General features: G+C 65.1%; 4 protein-coding genes across 5 annotated transcripts; 3 read left to right on the forward strand and 1 right to left on the reverse strand.

The window, feature by feature from the left end:
* The first annotated feature begins 27 nt into the window (after window positions 1-27).
* Window positions 28-3619, forward strand: CHLRE_06g301800v5 (uncharacterized protein). Of its 2 annotated transcripts, XM_043063615.1 has the most exons (10): window positions 28-104; window positions 166-396; window positions 607-769; window positions 1024-1154; window positions 1286-1648; window positions 1836-2083; window positions 2248-2456; window positions 2552-2661; window positions 3025-3090; window positions 3601-3619. In XM_043063615.1, the coding sequence occupies exons 1-8, from the start codon at window positions 82-84 to the stop codon at window positions 2630-2632; spliced, it is 1449 nt and encodes a 482-aa protein (XP_042924322.1). In that variant the 5' UTR covers window positions 28-81; the 3' UTR covers window positions 2633-2661; window positions 3025-3090; window positions 3601-3619. The 2 variants fall into 2 exon arrangements, with proteins under 2 accessions (XP_042924322.1, XP_042924321.1); XM_043063616.1 differs by having other exon boundaries at window positions 3025-3619.
* Window positions 3620-3677: 58 nt separating this feature from the next.
* CHLRE_06g301802v5 (uncharacterized protein) lies at window positions 3678-7739 on the forward strand. Its single transcript, XM_043063617.1, has 7 exons — window positions 3678-3697; window positions 3902-4663; window positions 5250-5579; window positions 5840-6237; window positions 6570-7080; window positions 7289-7511; window positions 7642-7739. The coding sequence occupies exons 2-4, from the start codon at window positions 3926-3928 to the stop codon at window positions 6218-6220; spliced, it is 1449 nt and encodes a 482-aa protein (XP_042924323.1). The 5' UTR covers window positions 3678-3697; window positions 3902-3925; the 3' UTR covers window positions 6221-6237; window positions 6570-7080; window positions 7289-7511; window positions 7642-7739.
* A 168-nt stretch (window positions 7740-7907) lies between these two features.
* On the forward strand, window positions 7908-10349 carry CHLRE_06g301806v5 (uncharacterized protein). The gene is made up of 5 exons (XM_043063618.1): window positions 7908-7998; window positions 8115-8350; window positions 8590-9065; window positions 9210-9506; window positions 9682-10349. Exons 3-5 carry the CDS (start codon window positions 8822-8824, stop codon window positions 9870-9872), a joined length of 732 nt encoding a protein of 243 aa, XP_042924324.1. The 5' UTR covers window positions 7908-7998; window positions 8115-8350; window positions 8590-8821; the 3' UTR covers window positions 9873-10349.
* Window positions 10350-10351: 2 nt separating this feature from the next.
* CHLRE_06g301850v5 (uncharacterized protein) lies at window positions 10352-19297 on the reverse strand. The gene is made up of 23 exons (XM_043063619.1): window positions 19099-19297; window positions 18928-19005; window positions 18575-18637; window positions 18359-18430; window positions 17993-18202; window positions 17556-17813; window positions 17143-17418; window positions 16881-16979; window positions 16439-16780; window positions 15212-16300; window positions 14749-14885; window positions 14444-14579; window positions 14225-14272; window positions 13870-14055; window positions 13459-13641; window positions 13175-13282; window positions 12938-13047; window positions 12563-12743; window positions 12206-12431; window positions 11848-12063; window positions 11507-11613; window positions 11206-11319; window positions 10352-11064 (listed from the first exon to the last, which is right to left on the reverse strand). The coding sequence occupies exons 1-23, from the start codon at window positions 19186-19188 to the stop codon at window positions 10870-10872; spliced, it is 4524 nt and encodes a 1507-aa protein (XP_042924325.1). The 5' UTR covers window positions 19189-19297; the 3' UTR covers window positions 10352-10869.
* Window position 19298: the final 1 nt, after the last annotated feature.

The raw sequence follows: 19298 nt of genomic DNA on the forward strand, positions 1-19298 counted from the left end.
ATTTGTCTGCGCCTGTCGCGCACTTAAGTTGTAGGGCCCTTCTCGGACGTGGCACTCGGTCACGGAATTCCGGTGCATGCAATGGGAGGCAAACCCAGAGCAGAGCCCGCACCCAAGCTTGCCCACAGACGCGCACCTTGTGCCGATGTATCTTCCCTTTCGCAGGTTCACCTTCATCGCGGCTTACGCCATCATCTCGCACCTGTCACCCTTTGATGCCGCCACGCACACGGCGCTGTTCCTCATCTGCCGCCGCGTGCCGTACCTGCTTCTGTTCCCCGTGACGGGCCTGGCAGCGGACCGGCTGAACCGTGGGGCGCTGCTGGTGGCCGTGTGTCTGGCGGAGGGGGCGGTCAGCTTCACTTTGCCGCTGGTGCAGCAGCAGCAGAACATATGGTGAGGGCTGCGGGTGGGGCAGGGGTCGCAAGCGCACAGGTGACCCCTGCCTGGCGAAGGAAAGAAGCCGGATACACAGCACACTCACAGCCGGCACCCCCAGCTTCGAAGCCTCTGGCCTTTCCGTCACAACGACTCCTCCTCCTCCCCCCCCCATCCCCCCCACCCCTGCGACGCCGCACCCGCTCACCCGCTCCCGCCTGCCTGCAGGCTGCTGTACCCGCTCATATTCTGCCAGTACTGCGCCCAGGCCTTCTACGACCCGGCGCGGGCGGCCGCCATTCCTGGCGTGGTGCCGCGCCACCTCATCTGCGTGGCAGGCACACTGGACACGTTTGGGTTCAGCCTCATGGCCCTGGGCGGCGCGGCGCTGGTGCGTGTGGGGCCTGGGGCGCGGGGCCTGGGGTGTGGGGTGTGGCTGGGTTGCGGGTTGAAGGATGCTTGGCAACTGACTGGCACACCTGCTGCTGTACATGTGACGTTGCGACGTTATGGCAGGGACCCCGTGCGCAGGTATGCGGTTGCTCGTCTGCCTGCCGATTCCCTGCGAACCAAGCCCCTGCAACCGCTTGTCCGCGGTCCTTCCGCCGTAACCCTGCTGCCGTGTTTTGCACACACACGCCCCAGGCGGGACACGTCGCTGCACTGTACGGCACAGCCGCCTGCTTCCGTGTCGAGGGCGCGGCGTTCCTGCTAGCCGCGCTGCTGATGCTGCCGTTGGCGTTGGCGACAGCTCACCGCGGCGCTGCCAGCAGCCGGTAAGGACACGGAGTGTGGATTGAGCTGGCATGGAGGTCAGTGGAAAGCAGGAGTTTCAGCCCTTGGAGCGCATGCCGTGCACCTTGTTCTCCACGCACATGATGCACATGCTGAACATGATGCTGCGCAGGCGCCCTTGGAGCGGCATGGGTTCCGTAGCAGCAGCGGCCGCAGCGGCGGCAGCAGCAGCGCCAGAAGTGGAGGCGCCGCCGGAGCTGCAACCACTCCTCGCGACACACAGCAGTCAGGCTGACGACGCGGGGTTGTTGCACAAGCGCGGCGCTCCGTCGCGCGGCGGCCACGGCGCGGGTTCACCGGGGAACCTAGGCGCAGGGGCAGGGGAGGGAGAAGACGTGAGCATGTGCGGCGCCAGCGGCACTTGTGGCGCCCTGGCCTTCATAGCGCAGAGGCAGAACTGGGATGTGGCGATCCTTATCTGGATCAAGGCAACCGGTGCCATGGTGTGGGGCGCGGCGGATATCCTGAACGGAAGGTACGTTCACGGACACGCGCGCGCACGTGGGGCACAAAGGTGCCGGTGGGGGTGGTGATGGCCTGCGGGTGGCACGCCCGGTCCTGACACGAAAAACTGGCACCCTTGCTTGCGACTGCTTCCTAATGTTGCCGGTATCACCACTGTGTTGGCTGCTGTGCTGTCTGCTATGTGCAAACTATAACAGGTTTTCCACGGACCGAGCTATGCAGTCCCTGGGCGGTCCCGACCAGACCCTGGGGTTCATTCTAGCTGCGGTGGGCGGGGGCTGCGTGGTGGGGCCGCTCATCGCCAACTCCATCACGCCGGGCGTGGCGCGCTACTGGCGCGTGTCCGTTGCGTCGGCCTTTGGGCTGCTGGCGGCGGGTTACGCGGTGATGGCGGCGGCCCCGAGTATCTTCTGGATTCTGCCGGCCACGTGCATTCGCGCTGCAGGCCAGTACACCGTACGGTATAAGGCTGTTTTAATTCGTTTGCATGAGTGGCAGCTGGCACGGGTGAAATCAGTGGGCCCCTGTGCTTACGTTGCATGCCAACTGGGAAATCAATTCGCACCGGCCTCACTTCATTTTGCGTCCCACCATAAATACTTCACGCAGGCAGCAACACGCTCTATATCCACTCCTTCGCCATCCTGCAGCACCGCCTGCACGAGGGCATCCGGGGCCGTGTGTTTGCGGTGGAGTTCGTGTTCTTCACCATCTCTGAAGCCAGCTCCTCACTGGCGGCGGGCTGGGCGCTGGACGGACTGGGGTGGAGCGAGCGGCAGCTGAGCACGGCAATGGCACTCCTTGCGAGTGGCTTCATGGTACGCACGTTGGGTTCCTGGGGTTACACATTTGCTTGCCAACTTGCCAAGTGCTTACGGTATGTTGCAATGAGCTGTTTGGCATGTCGCTGCAGGGCTGGTGGGCGACGTATGCGTGGTGGATGTGGCGAGGAGAGGTCAGCAGAGCTGCTGCCTCTGCAGACGAGCACACATGATGACATGATGCATGACGCCAGCGTGATAGGTGTGTGCGTGTGATCATGCCTGGCTGTGTTCGTTTGTGGTGGGGCAGGTCGAGGGCGCACATAGCACGTGTAAGCAGAGAGATCGTACCAGCATCCAGTGGATGAGCGGAGACCAGGGTCTAGTGCGGCATTCTGCCCTGGATGCCTCTTTTCGGCGGCTTTCGACGTGCTAAAAGGCATGGATAGCATTTGCCCCCCAACATACACGCTGCCACTTTCATAGCTGTGAGCAGCGCTGTTGTTATGCATACTCAATGCCCAAATGCTTGCAGCGCAGCAGCGCTTGGACCAAGTAACCCAGGCGGGGAAATGTGTGTGTCATGAAAGCCCTGAGTCATGAAAGCCCACCCACCATCGTGCAGGGTCTGCCCGCGCAAACACGGTCTCCTGGGTCGGGTGTGTCAACACATCATTTTGCAGTATCTGCGGTGAGCTGAACGCGTAGCGAATATCTCTTTCGCCTTTTACTAAAGAGATCCGCGAGTTTTGCTCCTCAAGCCGCTTCTCCCTGTTTTTGAGGGGCTTTTGCCCTTACCCATTTAAATGGTGCGTGCGGAAAGCAGCCTGGGTGCCAACCTGCGAAATCCATGTGCGGGTGCCATATCCAGTTGTGCACTGTTTAAAGGACAAGTGTAGTGAATGCCTACTTCCTCAGCCAAGGTCGCGGCGGGACAGGGGGCGGGGTTGTGTGCCCGTCGGGTTGCGTGGTGTGGGCGGGTTATCGGCACCGCGCAGGACTCACTTAGTTTGGATATCGGTACTATTATAATGTTGAGGGCAGAGGACGGCGACGTGCGAATGCAGTAGACAATTGATCGGTGCATGCACGCGCCAGGACGCGCGACAGTCCTGTGTGATTTGCATGCCTGCCGCAATATGAACTTAACGTGAAGTACTTTGCACGTGACACAGAATCCTGAGCTGTCAGCCTGCTGCAGGTACTCGACTCATGAAGCGGTTGGTTGTGGCAACGAATGCATCTTCAACTCACGGTTACATTTTGCTCAGTCCTCAAATTGTTTGTATGCGGCACAGGTAAGCGACCTGGCTGTGAGTTGAAGCGACCTTGCAGTCTGCGCGCCTCTCGCACCCGCTTTGGCGTTACCCAGTGTGAAATCCATATGAGAACGCCTACACTGCTGCTCACGCTCAAGCGCAGTTTCGCAGTCCCTTCGTTTACGCTTGATTGCCCCTCTCACCCTTTTCCCTCCTCGATCCCCGGCAATGCTGCTGCCGCAGGCTACGCGCCTGGCAGCGCCCCATATGCCACCCAACCCCAATACGCGCCCAGCTATATATGGGCCCGACAGCACCCATGAAGCAACAGGCTACTACGGCGGTCCGCCACCGGCCGCAGCGCTGACCTACCCGCCGCGGGCACCGACTTACAGCCCCCATTCTTTGCCGCCTGCTGCCTACCCCCTCGGAGGCGGAGGCGGCAGCGGAGCTGGCGGCAGCTACCCGCCCCCAGGCTACGTGTCGTATGTTGCGCCGCCGCCGGCGCCGCGGCCACCACTTTACCAACCGCAGCCGCCAGGTGGCGGAGCAGGCAGGTACGGCAGCCCGCTTCCCGGCACGTACCCGCCGGGCGGCGGGGGTGATGCGGGTGGGGCGGGGGCTGGGGAGTACGGCGGTACTGGGAGCGGACGGTACGGCGGCGGCGGTGATAACCGGCCGCCGCTGCCGGCTGCAGACGCGCATCCTGCGCCACGCCCGCCGCTGCGGATGCCGGCACCCGCACCCGCACCCACACCCGCACCCGCACCAGCGCATCCTCGGCCTTCCTTCCCCTCCACTCAAGCCGCGTCTCCGTCTCCGCCTCCGCCTCCGTCTCCTCCATCACCGATGCCCCCTCCCCTGCCCCTGGACCCAGCGCCGCCTCCTGCCGCACCGGGGGCCCCGGCGGCGCCACAGCCGCCCTGGCCACCCACGCAGTCGCGTCGGCTGGAGGGAGTGCTGCTGTCGACCCCGAGCGACCGCGGCACTGCCTACCTACTACAGGTTCGTGCTGTGTGTGTGTGTGTGTGTGTGTGTGTGTGTGTGTGTGTGTGTGTGTGTGTGTGTGTGTGTTTGTGTGTGGGTGTGTGGGTGGGTGGGTGGGTGGTGTCGGCGTGTGCGTGTGTGTGTGTGTGTGTGCGTGTGTGTGTGTGTGTGTGTGTGTGTGTGTGTGTGTGTGTGTGTGTGTGTGTGTGTGTGTGTGTGCGTGGGTGGGTGGGTGGGTGGGTGGGTGGGTGTCGGCGTGTGCGTGTGTGTGCGTGTGTGTGTGTGCGTGTGTGTGTGTGTGTGTGTACGCGCGCGCACGGAATGGTGGGGCGGTCTGGCTTTGCTGGCTTGCTTGCAGCAGGGGGCTCGCAGATTTATGGTGCATCCAATCATGTGGCACCCACCGATACCCATACCCATGCATGCGTGCCCCAGCCAGCCACGGGCCCATGGTATTGAGGAGCGATCAGCACTCGTACACCTCAGTAAATACGGGAGGAACACTTACACACCTTAGACGTGTGGGGTGGGCCCTTGAACCCCTTTTCCTCTAGGCAGCAACACGGACATGGTGCCCGTGCTGCCCGTGCCGTGCCGCCGGCAGGTCAACGCAACCTACCTTGTGGGCATCACTGCCCCCAGCGGTCAGGTGGTGGAGGCCATGCTGGCGGCGCAGCTGCGGCCCGGAGCCCCCGTGTGGCTGCAATGTGCCTTCGAGGCCGTGACGCGTGTGTGCTTCAGCCTGGAAGCGTTGGGGCGGGCGCCGGGGTCAGCAGCGGGCGGAGCGGTGGGCAGCGGCGCCGCCAGCCCGCCGCCGCCGCCTCCGGCGGCGCTGCTTACGGCGGGTTTGGCAGGGTCGCTGCGTGTGATGGCGGCGTCTGTGTCGCTCAGGTGTGGCCCGGGCGCGGACTGGCCGCCCGGCGGCTCTCTGTCGGTGAGTGTGCGCGTGTGCGTGTGGGCGTGGATGTCTTTGTATGAACGACAAACCGTGCACACGGCATCCAATCCTCTCTGGTGTGAGTGCATGGAGCCAGCCCAAACCTCGGACAGCCGTTTACCCGAGTAGTGCTTGCACCCGCACCCGTACCCGTACCCGTACTGTGGAGTATGGCAAGGCCACAGTGCCGATCCCGCCGCCTGCTCTTCATGCGCTGCAGTGCTTCGCCCCTCTCACACACCCCTCTACTCACACAGGAAGTGCGGGCGCAGCTGCACACGGCGGTCGACGCCCTGTCGGGCTGTTCGCGCGGCGCCTTCTCCCCCCAGCTTGACCTGGTGGACCTGCACCTCAGCTGCAGCCGCGACGACGACCGCCAGCTCTTCACCGGCCGCTGCGATGAGCTGCGGATGTCGCAAGCCCTCACAGACCGGCTGCAGCAGCAGCTGCAGCCCCTGGGCAACGGCAGTAGCAGTGGTGACGACAGCAGCGGCAGTAGCAGTAGCTACAGTGGCAGTGGGGATGTGGCGGCCTGGTTGTTCGTGCTGCCACTGGGCGTGGGGTCGTTGTGCAGCTGGCGCGGCGGTGCCGGGGCGTGGTGCTGCTGCCGTCGGAGCCGGGGCGCGGCCTTCACATGACCTGGGTGGTTGAGCACGTGAGTGCAGCTGGTCGCACGTGCGGAAAAGCCATTTGTCAGGCGGCTGGGGAAACATAAATTCGGCAGCTCTTAGCGGGGTTAGCAGCCGTGCACGGTGCACGGCGCATAGCTGTACGGATGAGGCAGGCCCTCTGACATGACCGCCTTGTGTGTTTGCGTGTCCTGCACGCCAAACTACTGCGCCTTACTTGGAGCCCCTGCCCATGCGTCGCTCGTGTCTCTGGCTTTAATGCTAATAGTGAAGTGAACCCCCCAGCCTCTGCGCAACAGTGAACATCAGTGCTGTGTGCACGCTATACCTACTCTCTTCCTCCCCTGGCTCCCGCCAGGAGCTCCTGCACGTGCTTGGGGAGTTGGAGCATGCCGGCGTGGCCGCTGGCCCCCTGGCCCCCGACACGGACCGCGAGGACGACCGCTCCAGTGCACTGGGCTGCGGCGCCGCTGGCGGTGCGCCGCTGTGCCCGCCACTGGGCGGCGTGTGCCCCAACGCGCCGCAGGTGGCCTCATTGTGCGGGCGGCTGCCGCGGTTGCTGGGAGTGCTGGGGCGTGGGTTGCACCCCTGCCGCTGCTGATGCCTGTCCCGCGTTTGCGTGCCCTTCACCTTATAGTTTGAACCAGGCGGCGGCGTGGTGCGAATCACCCCCGACTGGCTCACTCCTGCCTCCTACGGCCTCAACCTGTACCTGGCACACCGCCGCGCCCCCACCGCCGCCGCAGCCGCCACAACCGGTAACAGCAGCGCCAGCGGCGGCGCGGTGGAGTCCCCGCCCGCTGGGGCAGCTGTTGCTGATGCCGATCTGCCTCCCGCGTATCGCGGCTGGGGCCTGGTGATCTTGGCGGGTGGGCTGCGTATTAGCTCCCGCCATCGGCACCTGCTGACCTACTACACACGCCTTTGCATTTCTGGCACATCCTACTTAACGGGCTCTACGTAAACCCATGGTGAATCCTTGCCCACGCCGCTGCCTCGCACCTCTGTTCGCTGCCGGCTCCTGCACATATCGACCTTCCTTCCTTGTGCTTGTGCACTTTAAACACACGCCCTCAGGTGGCCGTGCACACTGCCGCTCGGTCTGCCGACGACACGGCGTCCTGGCAGGACCCGCAGTTCAATCTCCTTGCGACGCTGACCGTGGATGGTGGCAGCGGCGGCGGCACTGGAGCTGCTACTGCTGGTGCTACTGCTAGTGGTGGTGCTGCTGCGGCCGCACCGCTGCTCGACCTGGTCGCGTGCCGCCTGCTCCTGCGCACCGGCAGAGTGGAGCCGTCAGGTGGGCGCTGGGTCGGGCGGGTCGGAGATCCCCGGTAGTGATGTGGGTCAGCTTGGTGCACACGCGCCCGCGCCAAACACACCTTCAAGCACGTGTTCTTAGTGCCGCTCACATTGGGATGCCCAAACAGGCAATGTCGTGGTGTCACTCTGTCGGTATGCGACTTCCGCATCCGAGTGTCAACAGCTGTCGCCGCCACCGCCACCGCCTCCCAGCCCACCCCTGCTTCCCTCGCCTCCTCCTCCCCCGCCGCCGCCTTCACCTCGTCCGCCACAGCCGCCCCCGCCCTCGCCGCCGCCGCCTCCCCTGCCCCCCTCGCCGCCGCCTGCGCCCCCACTACGCCCGCCACCGTCTGCGCTTCCTTCCCCAAATGCCCCAGCAAGGCCTCATCCACCCAATCCCACTCCGCGCTTCCCCGCGCGCCCCTCGGCCCCTCCGCCGCCGCCGCCCTGGTCCTTTCCGGCCATTACACCATCCGCCTTGGCAGGTTGGTAGGGAAGCAGGCAAGGTCATTGAACTATCCTCGTGTCTTTGCTCAGTGTTTTGTTTGATGACCTCCGACTTGCCCACTCATCTACCGTACCGTATGGGTACCCTAAGCAGTGACCAGCGACATCCTTTGCGGGCAGCCGCCACCGTCGCCAGTGGCGGGCGGCATCACAGTGACAGACGACTGGGCGGCACTGGCGGTGCCGCATCTGAAGGCAGGGCGCGGCGCGCTGCTGCTGCAGCGGCTGGCGGTGTGGGCCTCGCCTGCTGCAGCCGCTGCGTGCGGCAGTTGCCGGTGCTGAAACTGGTGCTGGTGCACCGCCAGTGCTGGTCAACCGCTTGCAGGCCAGGTGGGTGGGCACTGGGCGGTGGGCGCTGGGGTTCCATGGCAAGGTGGGCTGACTCAGCAGCATGTCCCTGCTGTGATTACCAGTAACATGCTGTCTTGGCCGCGGAGTGCATGGCGGCCGGGAGCACCGGCTAGCCATGGCGGGGGGGCACGTGCATGCGCGCATGGATGGAATGACGAAGACGCACTGCGCACATAGGCGCTGCCGCTCTGTGGGGGCGCTTCCCTGTTGTCGCGCAGGTACGGACCGCCCTGTCAGGTCGCTGCTACAGCCGCGTCAGTGCACGGCGCTGCTACAGCCCCAGCCTCCGCAACGCCATCCGCCAGGACGCTGCCGCTGGATGACGGCGGCGTGGACGCGGTGGGCGTCTGTTGCACGCGGCTGCTACTGCCGACAGAATCTGCAGACGGCAGTAGCAGCAGCGGCAGCAGTGGCAGCGGCAGTAGCAGCGTCTCGGCTGTGTCTCAAATCATGCTACATGACGTTGGCGCGCCGGCAGACGAGTTTGTTACGCTTGATGCGCCGAGCTGCGTCGGCAGCGGCGGCGGTGGCGGCGGCAGTAGCAGCTGGCGTGTGTGGAGCAACAGCACCGCAGCGGACGGTGGTGTGCCCGCGGGATCCCAGCTGGCGGCGCTGCGGACTGCCAGTGGGCCCATCGCGCCTGGTGGCAGTGACATCGCGCTCTTCTCCCTGCAGCTCCTGTGGATGTCACCCGGTAAGTGACGCCACTCGGGACCTGGACCGCGCAGACACTTGCTCTTGATAGAGTTTCAGGATAGCTCCTAGGCGGTCGTGTCCGTACAAACTACTACGGTTATAAGCAGTTACAACAATTGCTCTATACATGTCTTTCCAACAGACGTTCCCTCGCCGCCACCAGCCATCCCCGCGGCGCCACTGCCGCCCAGTCCGCGCCCGCCCGACCCGCCGCCGCCGCCGCCACGCCCGCTGCCACCCACGGGCCTCCAGTTTCCTTACATCCGCAGCTGCGAGCGCCAGCTGGAGCGAAGCATCTTTTCCGTGGACGCCGAATCGGTGCGTCGGCCGACACCCGGCAGCAACACCATGTGCTGGACGCTGCGTGTCAACTTCACCCGGTTCGACGGGGAGGGCAGCTGCAACAGAACCGAGATCCACTCGTTCCAGATTGCCGTACGTGAGTGGCACCGGCTGGATACAATGTGGTGGGAAGGGGGAGGATAGGGGCAGCTGGTGTCGACAGGACTGCCGCAGGCATTGGCAAGTGGCCGCGTACCGCACTACGCACACGACTACCCGATGCATGGTCACACGCGCACACTCTGCTCGTGTGCTTCACCCCCACCCCACAGACCCAGACTGCGCCTCTGCAGCGGGCAACGAGCCGGTCTTTGCAGCCAGCGCCACGGAACGCGGGACCCCCCCTGGACCTTGTCACTCTGGATCCAGCCCCTCAGGTGTCGTTTGCTCCTGCACTGGGTGCTGGCGGCGAAGGCAACGTGAACGGCTCTACTCACGGCATCAGTACCGAGGGCGGCAGTAGCAGCAGTAGCGGTGCCGGCAGTGGTGGCGGCTTGTTTGCGGTGCTGCGGGCGCAGCCGGTATGGCTGAACCAGTGGACGGCGCAGGGGGCCGAGGTGTGTGTGGCGCTGCTGTCGGGCCGGTGTAGCACCTGGGAGCAGCTGTGAGAGATGGCCCCCCAACGGGGGCCGCCGAGGGCACAGGCACAGGCATAGGCACGCCACCCGGGCCACCGCAGCTGCAAGGGGGCGGGGCAGGTGCAGCTTCCGAGCAAGAGGGCAACCACCTGAACAACACAAGCTTGGGCTGGACGATTGCGTTGGTGGACTTTGCAAGGGGCTGCTGCCCGGTTTCGACCTCTCCACCCTGATTCAGGTTGCGCAAATGTGTGGATGACAGTCCTTCATGTAAAGCATGAGGCACGCGTCGGGTCATACCGGTAATCTGGGAGCTGGAGTCAGTGGATGTAGGTGGAAGCAGGCACCGCAGAAGTGCAGCGCGCAAGGGCTGTGAACCTCAGAAGGTTGCATACAAATCATGCAGGTATAGCCGTTGGGAGGCGGGAAAGAACTCATGACCTTCTTCACTGCGCTTCCAGACCGTGATCGGTAGAAACGTACTTGTGGGTTCTGTCCCACGGTTCTGTCCTGTACCTGGGCTGCTGGCCTTAGCCGGCGCTCTTTGCTTGTCGCCTTCCCAGAGAACATCATCCAATCATTTCGAGTTCAGTATCACCACTGGTACTTGCTCGCACCCTGCCGCCAGCTTGCATCCTGCCTACCACCGAGATCACGCGGGCGGGCCGCACAGCCCCATGTACATGCACCCATCTACCCCAAAAACCTAGCGCAGGGCTGACCAGCAACCACACTGCGCCAGCACACGTGTGCATCCAAACCCATGCGTCCTATCAGGCATAGCGTATTGAAGCTCAGTGCCGGGCTCCTCAAGTCACCTTGCACCAACCACACAGACACTGAACCACGCGCCTGCTACCACGGCTGCGCTCCACCCCTCGCTCAGTTGCGGCGGTAGTTTGCGCCGCAGCCCAGGATGTCGAGCATGCCCATGGCGCCCCCGCCGCCGCCGCCGCCTGCACCGCCCGCGCCGCCCGGGCCGCCCTGCTTGCCGCCAATGGTGGCGGCGCCGCCCCCGCCAAACGCCACCTTGATCTGCCAGCTCAGCTCCTTGACCTGCCGCTGGGCGTCCGCCAACTGCGAGGGCGGGGCCGGCATTGCCACGAGGTTACGCAGGCACAACGCCCCGAGCGAGGTATCATGTGTGTTGAGGGTTGAGTAGTTAGTTCGAATGGGAGCAGAATCGGCCGAGGGCGGCCACGTGGACAGGCCTCTCACCTGCTCCTTCATCAGCGCCAAGTCACCCTCCGCCGACACCGCCCGCCGCGTCTGCACCGCCGCCGCCAGCTCCGCCTCCTCCAGCCGCCGCTGCATATCGTCAAGCAACTCCGCCTGTGCACATGAAACAAACACGACCCCGACACACATATCGTAGGCACGTCAAACCCATGCAAAAGTAGGCATACATGACGCGAGCAGCCGCACACGACGCAGGGTGCGGACTGATACTACAGTATTGGGTGCGGCGGTGGTGCATCACCGCATCAACAAGCGCAGGAGCCGCTTCCTCGGTCCTCACCTGACGTGCAATGCGCCGCTCTTGCGCTGCAGCGGCTGCGCTGCCCAGACCCGCCATCCCGCCCTCGCCCGCCGCGCCGCCGCTGCTTGACGACATCTCGTTTGGCACTGCAGTCGGACCAAAGCCGTTCGACGGACGTTGCTTAGTTACGCTGACAGTGAACCCAACCGTTCCAACTGCACATGTCCACAGTGTCACTGAACTGTCTTGAAACGGGGTTCCCTCTGGGCAGCAATCACGCGAAGCGCGCTTCCGGACCCGCAGCGCGCCTCCAGAAAGAGTGACAGTAGTGGGGCTATCGAATTGAACCTATGCAATTGCTCACACTCACGCATACGCACCGGAAACACTGGCGCCGCGACCGAAGGAGGCCATAGCTCCGAGCCCGCTGGGCCCCGACTCGTCCACGCGGGCCAGCGCCAGCGTCAGCTCGATCTTTGCAACCTCCGCCGCCTCGGCCCGCGCCTCGGCCGCGCGCGCCTCCGCCAGCGCCGCCTGCTCCCGCTGCAGCGCCGCGGCGACCTGCCGCTCCGCCTCCTCCTCACGCGCGGCCACAGCTGCAAACGATAGAGATGCAGGCGTATGTATCCCGAGTGTCAGCGTGTTGCCACAGCACAGCGCCATGCGGCGGCAGCGGCGCAAACCCCGAATGTGAGACGTCATTCTCTCCATGTGATGGCAGCACCCTACACGACCCACCTGCTGCCACCAGCCGGTCAAAGTCGTGCTGCAGCGACTCCCCATTGCTGGCCGCCGCCGCCCGGCCCGCCCGCTCCTCCGCCAGCACCGCCTCCGCCGAGGCCAGCTTGGCCGCCGCCTCCGCCGCCGCCGCCATCTGCGCCGCCAGCGCCGCCTCCAACCGCGCCGCCGCCGCCTTGGCGTCCAGCAGCTGCTGCGCCAGCGCCTCGCGCTCGGCCTCCGCGGCCTGTATCGCGGTTTTGCCAACGCACGCGCGTCAGTCAGGGCAACCGCGGCCAGTACAGGCACACACAAGCATGGTGGGAAACGGGCGCAAGGAGGCATGCCAACAGTGGCCGCATCGAGGCCCGCTCTCACCTCCGCGCGTGCCGCGGCCTCGTCAGCGCGCTGCTCTGCCGCCGCGGCCGCCGCCACGTGGGACGCGATCTGCGCCCGCACTGCCTCCAGCTGCGTCTTGGTGGCCTCTGCGTCGCCCTTAAAGGAGCGCTGCAGCATTTGGAACTTGCGGTTGCGCTCCGCCGCCTCAGCCTCCATGGTCCTGCGCGAGGACCATAATAAACAAACACGCAAGGGGCATTGCACGCGTGAATGCTTGCTAGCTTTGCGTTGATTGGCTATGCTTGCAGGGCTGCTCATTCAATCCAAAGCAGGCTGTGGTTGCGGCGGAGCAATCAAAGCTGCGTAGATGACGACAGATAACACGTCGCATGTCAAGGCAGGGAGCGCTCTCACCGCACGCGCTCTTCCAGAGCGTCTTTGGCGGCCACCGCCTCCGTCGCCGCCGCCTTGGCAGCGGCCTTGTCTGACTCCAGTCGCGAGATGAGTGGCCCGAAGTCCGCCACCTGGTTGGCACACACACACAGCAGCAGTGGCAGTGTCAGTTGCAGCGGCAGTGCGCAACCTGCCCGTAAGCCCTGCCGGTGCCCTCTCGATGCCCCCATTGAGCTTAGCTCCTCCAACGACCCACACCTTTTGCCGCAGTCGGTCCATGTCCCCGCTGGCGGCCTTGAGACCCGCCAGCTCCTCCTCCGCCGCCGTGGCGCGAGTGCGCAGCGCCTCCAGCTCGGCTTGCGTCTCCTGCGCCGCCCACACAGATTGAATGCCAATCGGTCAAACTAGTCACAAGCCTTCGCGAAAGCTGAGCCGAACGCATGTACGTACAACCATAGGCTTTGGAACACTTCAATGCTAACCCCAAGCATGCGAACCCTGGACGGATCCCCACAAATAAGCAGGTAGCGGCCCGCACCTACCTGCAGCGCGGTGGCGTGCCGCTGCGCCGCCTCCTCCAGCCGCGCCTGCCACTGCTTGACGGCGGCGGCGGATGCGGACGCCAGCTCCGCCGCCATCTTGGCCTCGCACTCGGACTTGACCACGGCCGCCGTGGCCGCCGCCGCGTCCCTCTCCGCGGTGAGGCTGTCGCGCAACACCGCCACCTGCGCAGCGCGGGGACACACACGAACGTCCACAGCTTCCCAGCGCCAGCGGGTGAGGCGGCGTGAGGCACGCCCCACCCAAACACTCCTGCCACCCCAACTACCACATCCCCAACTCACGACATCCTTCCCAAAAGGGAAAAAGGCGTGCACGCCGGCTTTGCGGCGTCATGTCCATCTCCACATCCACATCCACCCCCGCGCGCCCGCCTCCCCCCTGCGCCGCACCTGCTGCTCCAGCTGCCGCGCCGAGGTGCGCGCCGCCACCGCCTCCTTCTCCATCGCCGTCAGCTTGTGCTGCAGTGCCGTCAGCGCCTCCTGGTGGCTGCTGGTGGCGGCGGCCAGCGCCGCCTCCAGCTCCGACACGCGAGCCGAGATGGCGGTCAGCCGCTGCGCCGCCACCGCCACCTCCGCCTGCGGGCGTATGGCGTCACGCGGCATTAGGCAGGAGGGAATGAGGACGACGGGTACCATGCGTAGGCCAGGGTTGTGGCCAGAGGATGCAGCATGCAAGATGTGTTTGAAAGGTGTACTTGAAGGGTGATGAGCGGCAGGCGAGGGAGAAAGAGGGAGCGCCACTCACCTGCGAGCCGGTGCGAACGGCGTCCAGTGCCGAGGTCTTGTGCGCGAGCTGCGGTCATGTCCAACGCGAGTGGGTCACGTAGTGCTTGCCGTACCGGTGTGCATGCAATGCAATTATGCAAACCTTACCTTACAAGCCCTGTGCTGCAGCCACCTCCCGCAATCCTACTCCCGCCACCCCACACCCGCCGTACCCGTGAAGCGGAGCGCACCCGCTCACCTCCTTCTCCAGCTTGTCACCTTGTGCCCGGGCGTCCGCCGCCGCCTTCTGCGAGGCCTCCAGCTCGGTGCGCATGTCGCGCAGCTCGGCCTTGACGGACGCCAACGAGCGCTCCGAGGCCTGAAGCGCCGTGGACCTGGGGTTTGCGGGGTTTAGGGGAGCTAAAGTGGAGCGCACGTTTGTGTGTGTAGTGTTCAGGAGGTACGACCTTGGTTGCCTAGCAGCCATCAACAGTTGCGCCAGGGTAGCGGCATGTGGCAAGAGTATCTGCCGTAGTCACTGTTGGTGATCCGTCCAACCCTCACTTGGTCGCCAGCGCCGCCTCCAGCTCTGTGACGCGGCTCTGGAGCTCCGTGGCGGACTTGTTTGCCGCCGCCAGCGCCGCCGCGTGCGCCTTGGAGGCCTCACCGCCGCCCTCCAACCGCTTGCCGAGCTCCGACAGCTGCAGACACACACACACACACAAATATACTTTGCTGCATCGCATACACTGTCTTTGCGCAATGTTTTCCTTGTGCTCTTTAACACACAAATATACACACACGCACGAAGGAGAGAAACCGGTTGGAAGACACTTCTGAGAACAACACTTGAAGGCAACCTGGAGCTAGTGGGGCTGCATTGATTCCAAGCAACCTACATTACAGTGGTGCACATGCTCATGCTCAAGGCACGTAGCGTGCATTTCTACCCGTCGTAATGCAATCGGTACGGAGCCTACGAGCCCTACAGCTCTGCGCACAGCGCACACGCCGCACACGCACACACCTGCGAGGTGAGCTCCGCGACCCGCGCCTCCAGCGCAGTTGCCGTCGCCACGGCCTCTTCCCGCCCGGCCTCAGCGGCCGCCGCCGCCTTGTGTGCCGCCGCCAGCGCCTCCGCCCCGCGGTCCACCGCCTGCTGCAACTGGTCAACCTCCGCCGCCAGCCGCTGCGCCTCCGCCTCCAGCCGCGACTTGTCCGCTTCCAGCGCCGCCGCCAACGCTGCCGCTTCGCTTCCCGCCGCGGCCGCCGCCGAGCTGGCGGCACCCGCCGCGCGCGCCTCTTCAAGCGCCTCCTCCGCCCGCTTCGCCGCCGCCTCCGCCGCCTGCAGCCGAGCTTCAAGAGCCTTGGCAGCCTCTGCAGCCTCCGCCGCGGCCGCAGCTGCGGCTTCCTCGAGCTTCGTAGCCCGGGCCTCCGCGGCGGCAAGCGACGTCTCGAGCGCCTCCACCCTCCGCCGCCGCTCGCCCGCTTCAGCGCTGACGGTATCGCCAGCCTCCCGCGCCTCCCGCAGCTGCGCCTGCAGCTTATGCGCCCGCTCCTCTGCGCCGCAGCGCTCCGCCTCCGCCGCCTGCAGCCGCTGCCGCGCCTCAAAGAGCTCCTGCTCCCGCGCCGTGAGCTGGCCGCGCAGCTGCGCCGCCGCGTCACCCGCTACTCGCGCCGCAGCCAGCTCGGACCGCAGCCGCGACAGCTCCTGCTGCAGCGCCGCCAGCTCTGCCGCGTCCGGCGCCGCCACGCCGTTGCTGCTGCTACGCCGCCGCCCCGCTGACACCGGCGCCGGCGCACCGCCTCCACTCCCGCCCTGCTTGCCGCCCTTCTTCTGCGCGCTGGAGCTGGAGGGAGGCGACACCGGCTCTGGCGAGGCACAGCCGCCGTCCGCGTCCGCGGCTCCCTCCGTCCCTGCACCCACGTCTGCGGCCTGCTGCTCCCGCAGGCGGTCCAGCTCATCCAGCAACTGGTCAAAGGGGCTGGCGGCGGCGGCGGTCGCGGCGGCTGGGGCCGCGCGCACCGACTCGTACACTGTGAAGGCGGTATGCAGCTGGCCTACGCTGGCCATCAGCCGGTGCGCCAGTGCGGCGCTGTCGTCGGCGGCACGAGACTGCGTGTTACGCAGTACAGTGCAATAGCATATGGGGCAGTGCCTTTAGGAGCGTGTTTGTTTGCAACGACGGCACAAGGTAGGCCAGTACATGAGACACAGGACAGCGTAATGTGCAGCAGCAGAGAGGCTGCTCACCTTGGTACTGAGCTGTTTCTGCAATTCCTCAATGCTTTCACTCAGCTCCTCCACTTGCCGCCGGTGCCGCGCCTCCTCCGCGTCCCGTGCCTCCGCCGCTCGCTCCGCGTCTTCCTTCAGCGCAGCCTGAGCCGCCGCCGCCTGCGCCGCCTGCGCCACCTGCGCCGCTTGCACCGCCTCTGCCCGCCGCGCCGCTGCCACGGCCGCCGCGCTCCGCTCCTCAAGCGCCTGCCGCGCCTCCGCCAGCTCGGACCGCAGCGCGGCGGCCTCCGCCTGTAGCGCATCCGCCTGCTTGGTGGCTGTGGACAGCTGAGACCAGAGCTCACCCATGCGGGCACTCGCCTGCGCGGCACAAGTAGCAACGGCAGCCAGATAAGGATGATTCGTCAATGGCAGACAAAGGCTACATAAACAGCAGGAAATGCCAATTGCTCCAACTGACCTGCTCCGCCTGCTGTTCCTGATGCCGCTGCTGCTGCTGCTCCAGCTCAGCGGTCAGGCGCGCCACCTCAGCGGCCGCCTTTGTTGCAGCTGACTCGGCCTGTGGCGTCACAGGATTCATGCATAAGTTTGAGCTTGTAACATACCCACACCCCAATACCAATCACGTTGACAACCATTAATCCGCTGGCACGAAGGACAGGTTACACAGTCAACGGCCTGGCGCACGCCACAACAGCCGCGCAGCGGCAGGCCCCACGGACCTGCTGCACCGCCGCATTGGCCGCCGCCAGCTCGCCACGCAGCTGCTCCAGCTGCTCGCCCGCGTCCACCTGGCCTATCGCGCCCGCCTTCGCGGCCTCCGCCGTTGCCTCCGCCGCGGCCAGGTCCGCCTCCAGAGCGGCGATACGCGCGTCCGCCGTCTCCAGCTGCTGCCTTAGCTCCGCCACCTCCGCCGCGAGCAACGCGCCGTGCTGCGCCGCACTGCCGTCATCGCCAGCCACATCGCTGTGAGCCGCGCGGGAGCTCAGCTCCGCCACCTGCACCGCCAGGCGTTGAGGCCAGCATGGTTTCCTCCATGGTCTTCTCCATTACCGGTATCCCAATTTTCACGTGACAATGTGCCCAACAAAAACCCACTTTTCGTGTCTTGCTCGGCCACTTGCACAAACCGCACCTGCGCCTGCAGCCCCTTGGCTGCCGCGCGCAGCGACCGGTCCACCTCCGCCTGCTCCGCCAGCCGCTCCTCCGCCGCCGCCGCCGCCTCCCGCAGCTGCTCCACCTCCGCCGCCAGCTCCTCATTGCGCGCCGCCAGCTGGTCGTGCGCTGCCTGCAGCTCCGTTAGTTGCTGCTTGGTGGACATGAGCAGCGAATACTGCTTGCGACCCTTGGTCTCCATGGCTTTGCCGTGCGCCTGAGCCGCCTCCAGCGCTTCCTGCGGCGGAACAAAGCAGGGAGCGACGATTTGATCGGTTGGCGGGGGCGCGTTCGGTGTGCGTCCCCCGCTCGCGCTAGACATGACCTTCCTTCGCACTGCAAGGCGGCCATCAGCATGTGGCAAGTTGCCTGCAGAGTCAGAATGCCAAACCGAACCGCGGCGTCCCTTCGCCGTACCTTCAGCTTTGCGACCTCGTCTGCAACATCGCCACTTGCAGTTCCCCCCGCCCCTGCCCCGCTGCCGCTGCTGCTGCGCTGCTCTGCCAGAACTCGCTCCAGCTCCTCCTGCACCGCCTCCAGCCGCGACTCCGCCGCACTGCGCGCCGCCCGCTCCCGACCCAGCTCCTCCTTGGCGTCCTCCAGCTCGCCCAGCGCGTCGGAGGCCGCCTGAAAGCCAGCAGCACAAGGTCAGGAGATTTGCACATACACATCGCATTGATTCTTAAGTGAAAGCGGCAACATACTGCAACATGGCAGTCGACCTAGTTATGGCGGCTGGTTGTTTTGGTCCCCGCTTGCCAGCTCCCAAGGTGCCCTCCTCACCTCCTCAAGCGCTGCCAGTCGCCGCTGCAGGGACGCATTCTCCCCCTGAAGCTGTCCCAGCGCCGTGCCCTCCTGGATAGCAAAGCACGGGATACCGTACATAACTCGGTGCAATAGAACGGCCTCCGCCATCCTTGACCGCCGCGAAGACGCAGGCACCACACGTCCCTCTGGTCAACCCCGGCAAGCAGTCCACAATTAGCTGAGACAACTCACAGTGGCTGAGCCAGTCGTGCTCAGCGGCAAGCTCGATTCGCCACCGTGCCTGGTCGCATCCGGCTGGGGCGCGAAGGGAACAAGGGAGGTCGGTTAGCCCGCAAGTGGCTGTGCGTTGGGTGTGCCTGATATCCCCCACTCCTCCCCGCGAGTTCGGAGTTTGTGCCCTTGTCCTTCGCCCCTGCCCCTGGTTCAGGACAGGAAACCGACAGCGGCAAGTCCGTCTGACGCTGGCAGGACAGGTCACAGGTGCCAGCTGCGACAGCTCCCCGCAACAGCCGGCCTGCCCCGGGCGCCTGCCCCGCAACCCTCGATGTCATATGACGCTGTTGGACTCCTTAAGTACCACTCACCGTCTTCCCCGGCTCAATAACCAGCACAGATTCAGCGATTTTACCGAGCTGACCCGTCAACTGCTGCTTGGCGGTATTCTGCGAGTGTTGTTGAAGTGAAAGTGAGTAATCTTGTCGACGCTTCCAATCTGCGTGCCTCTGCTGCTCGACCGATGCAGCCCGCGCACTTACCAGGGCTGTGGCATCCAGGCCCGCCTTCTCTATCACGGAACCAGCCTGCTCTGTAACCAGCTTGGTCAGGTTGTTAAGCTGGCCCCACATTTTGCTCGCGAAGCTGGACGACTATTTCAAAGCGGCAATGCAACGCGCATTTAATTGTGTATTCCTTTAAACTGATGCAATTCTAAGCTGTTAACTTCAGCATCATAACG

This window comes from Chlamydomonas reinhardtii, chromosome 6 (assembly GCF_000002595.2).
Source record: "Chlamydomonas reinhardtii strain CC-503 cw92 mt+ chromosome 6, whole genome shotgun sequence".
Classification (NCBI taxonomy): domain Eukaryota; kingdom Viridiplantae; phylum Chlorophyta; class Chlorophyceae; order Chlamydomonadales; family Chlamydomonadaceae; genus Chlamydomonas; species Chlamydomonas reinhardtii.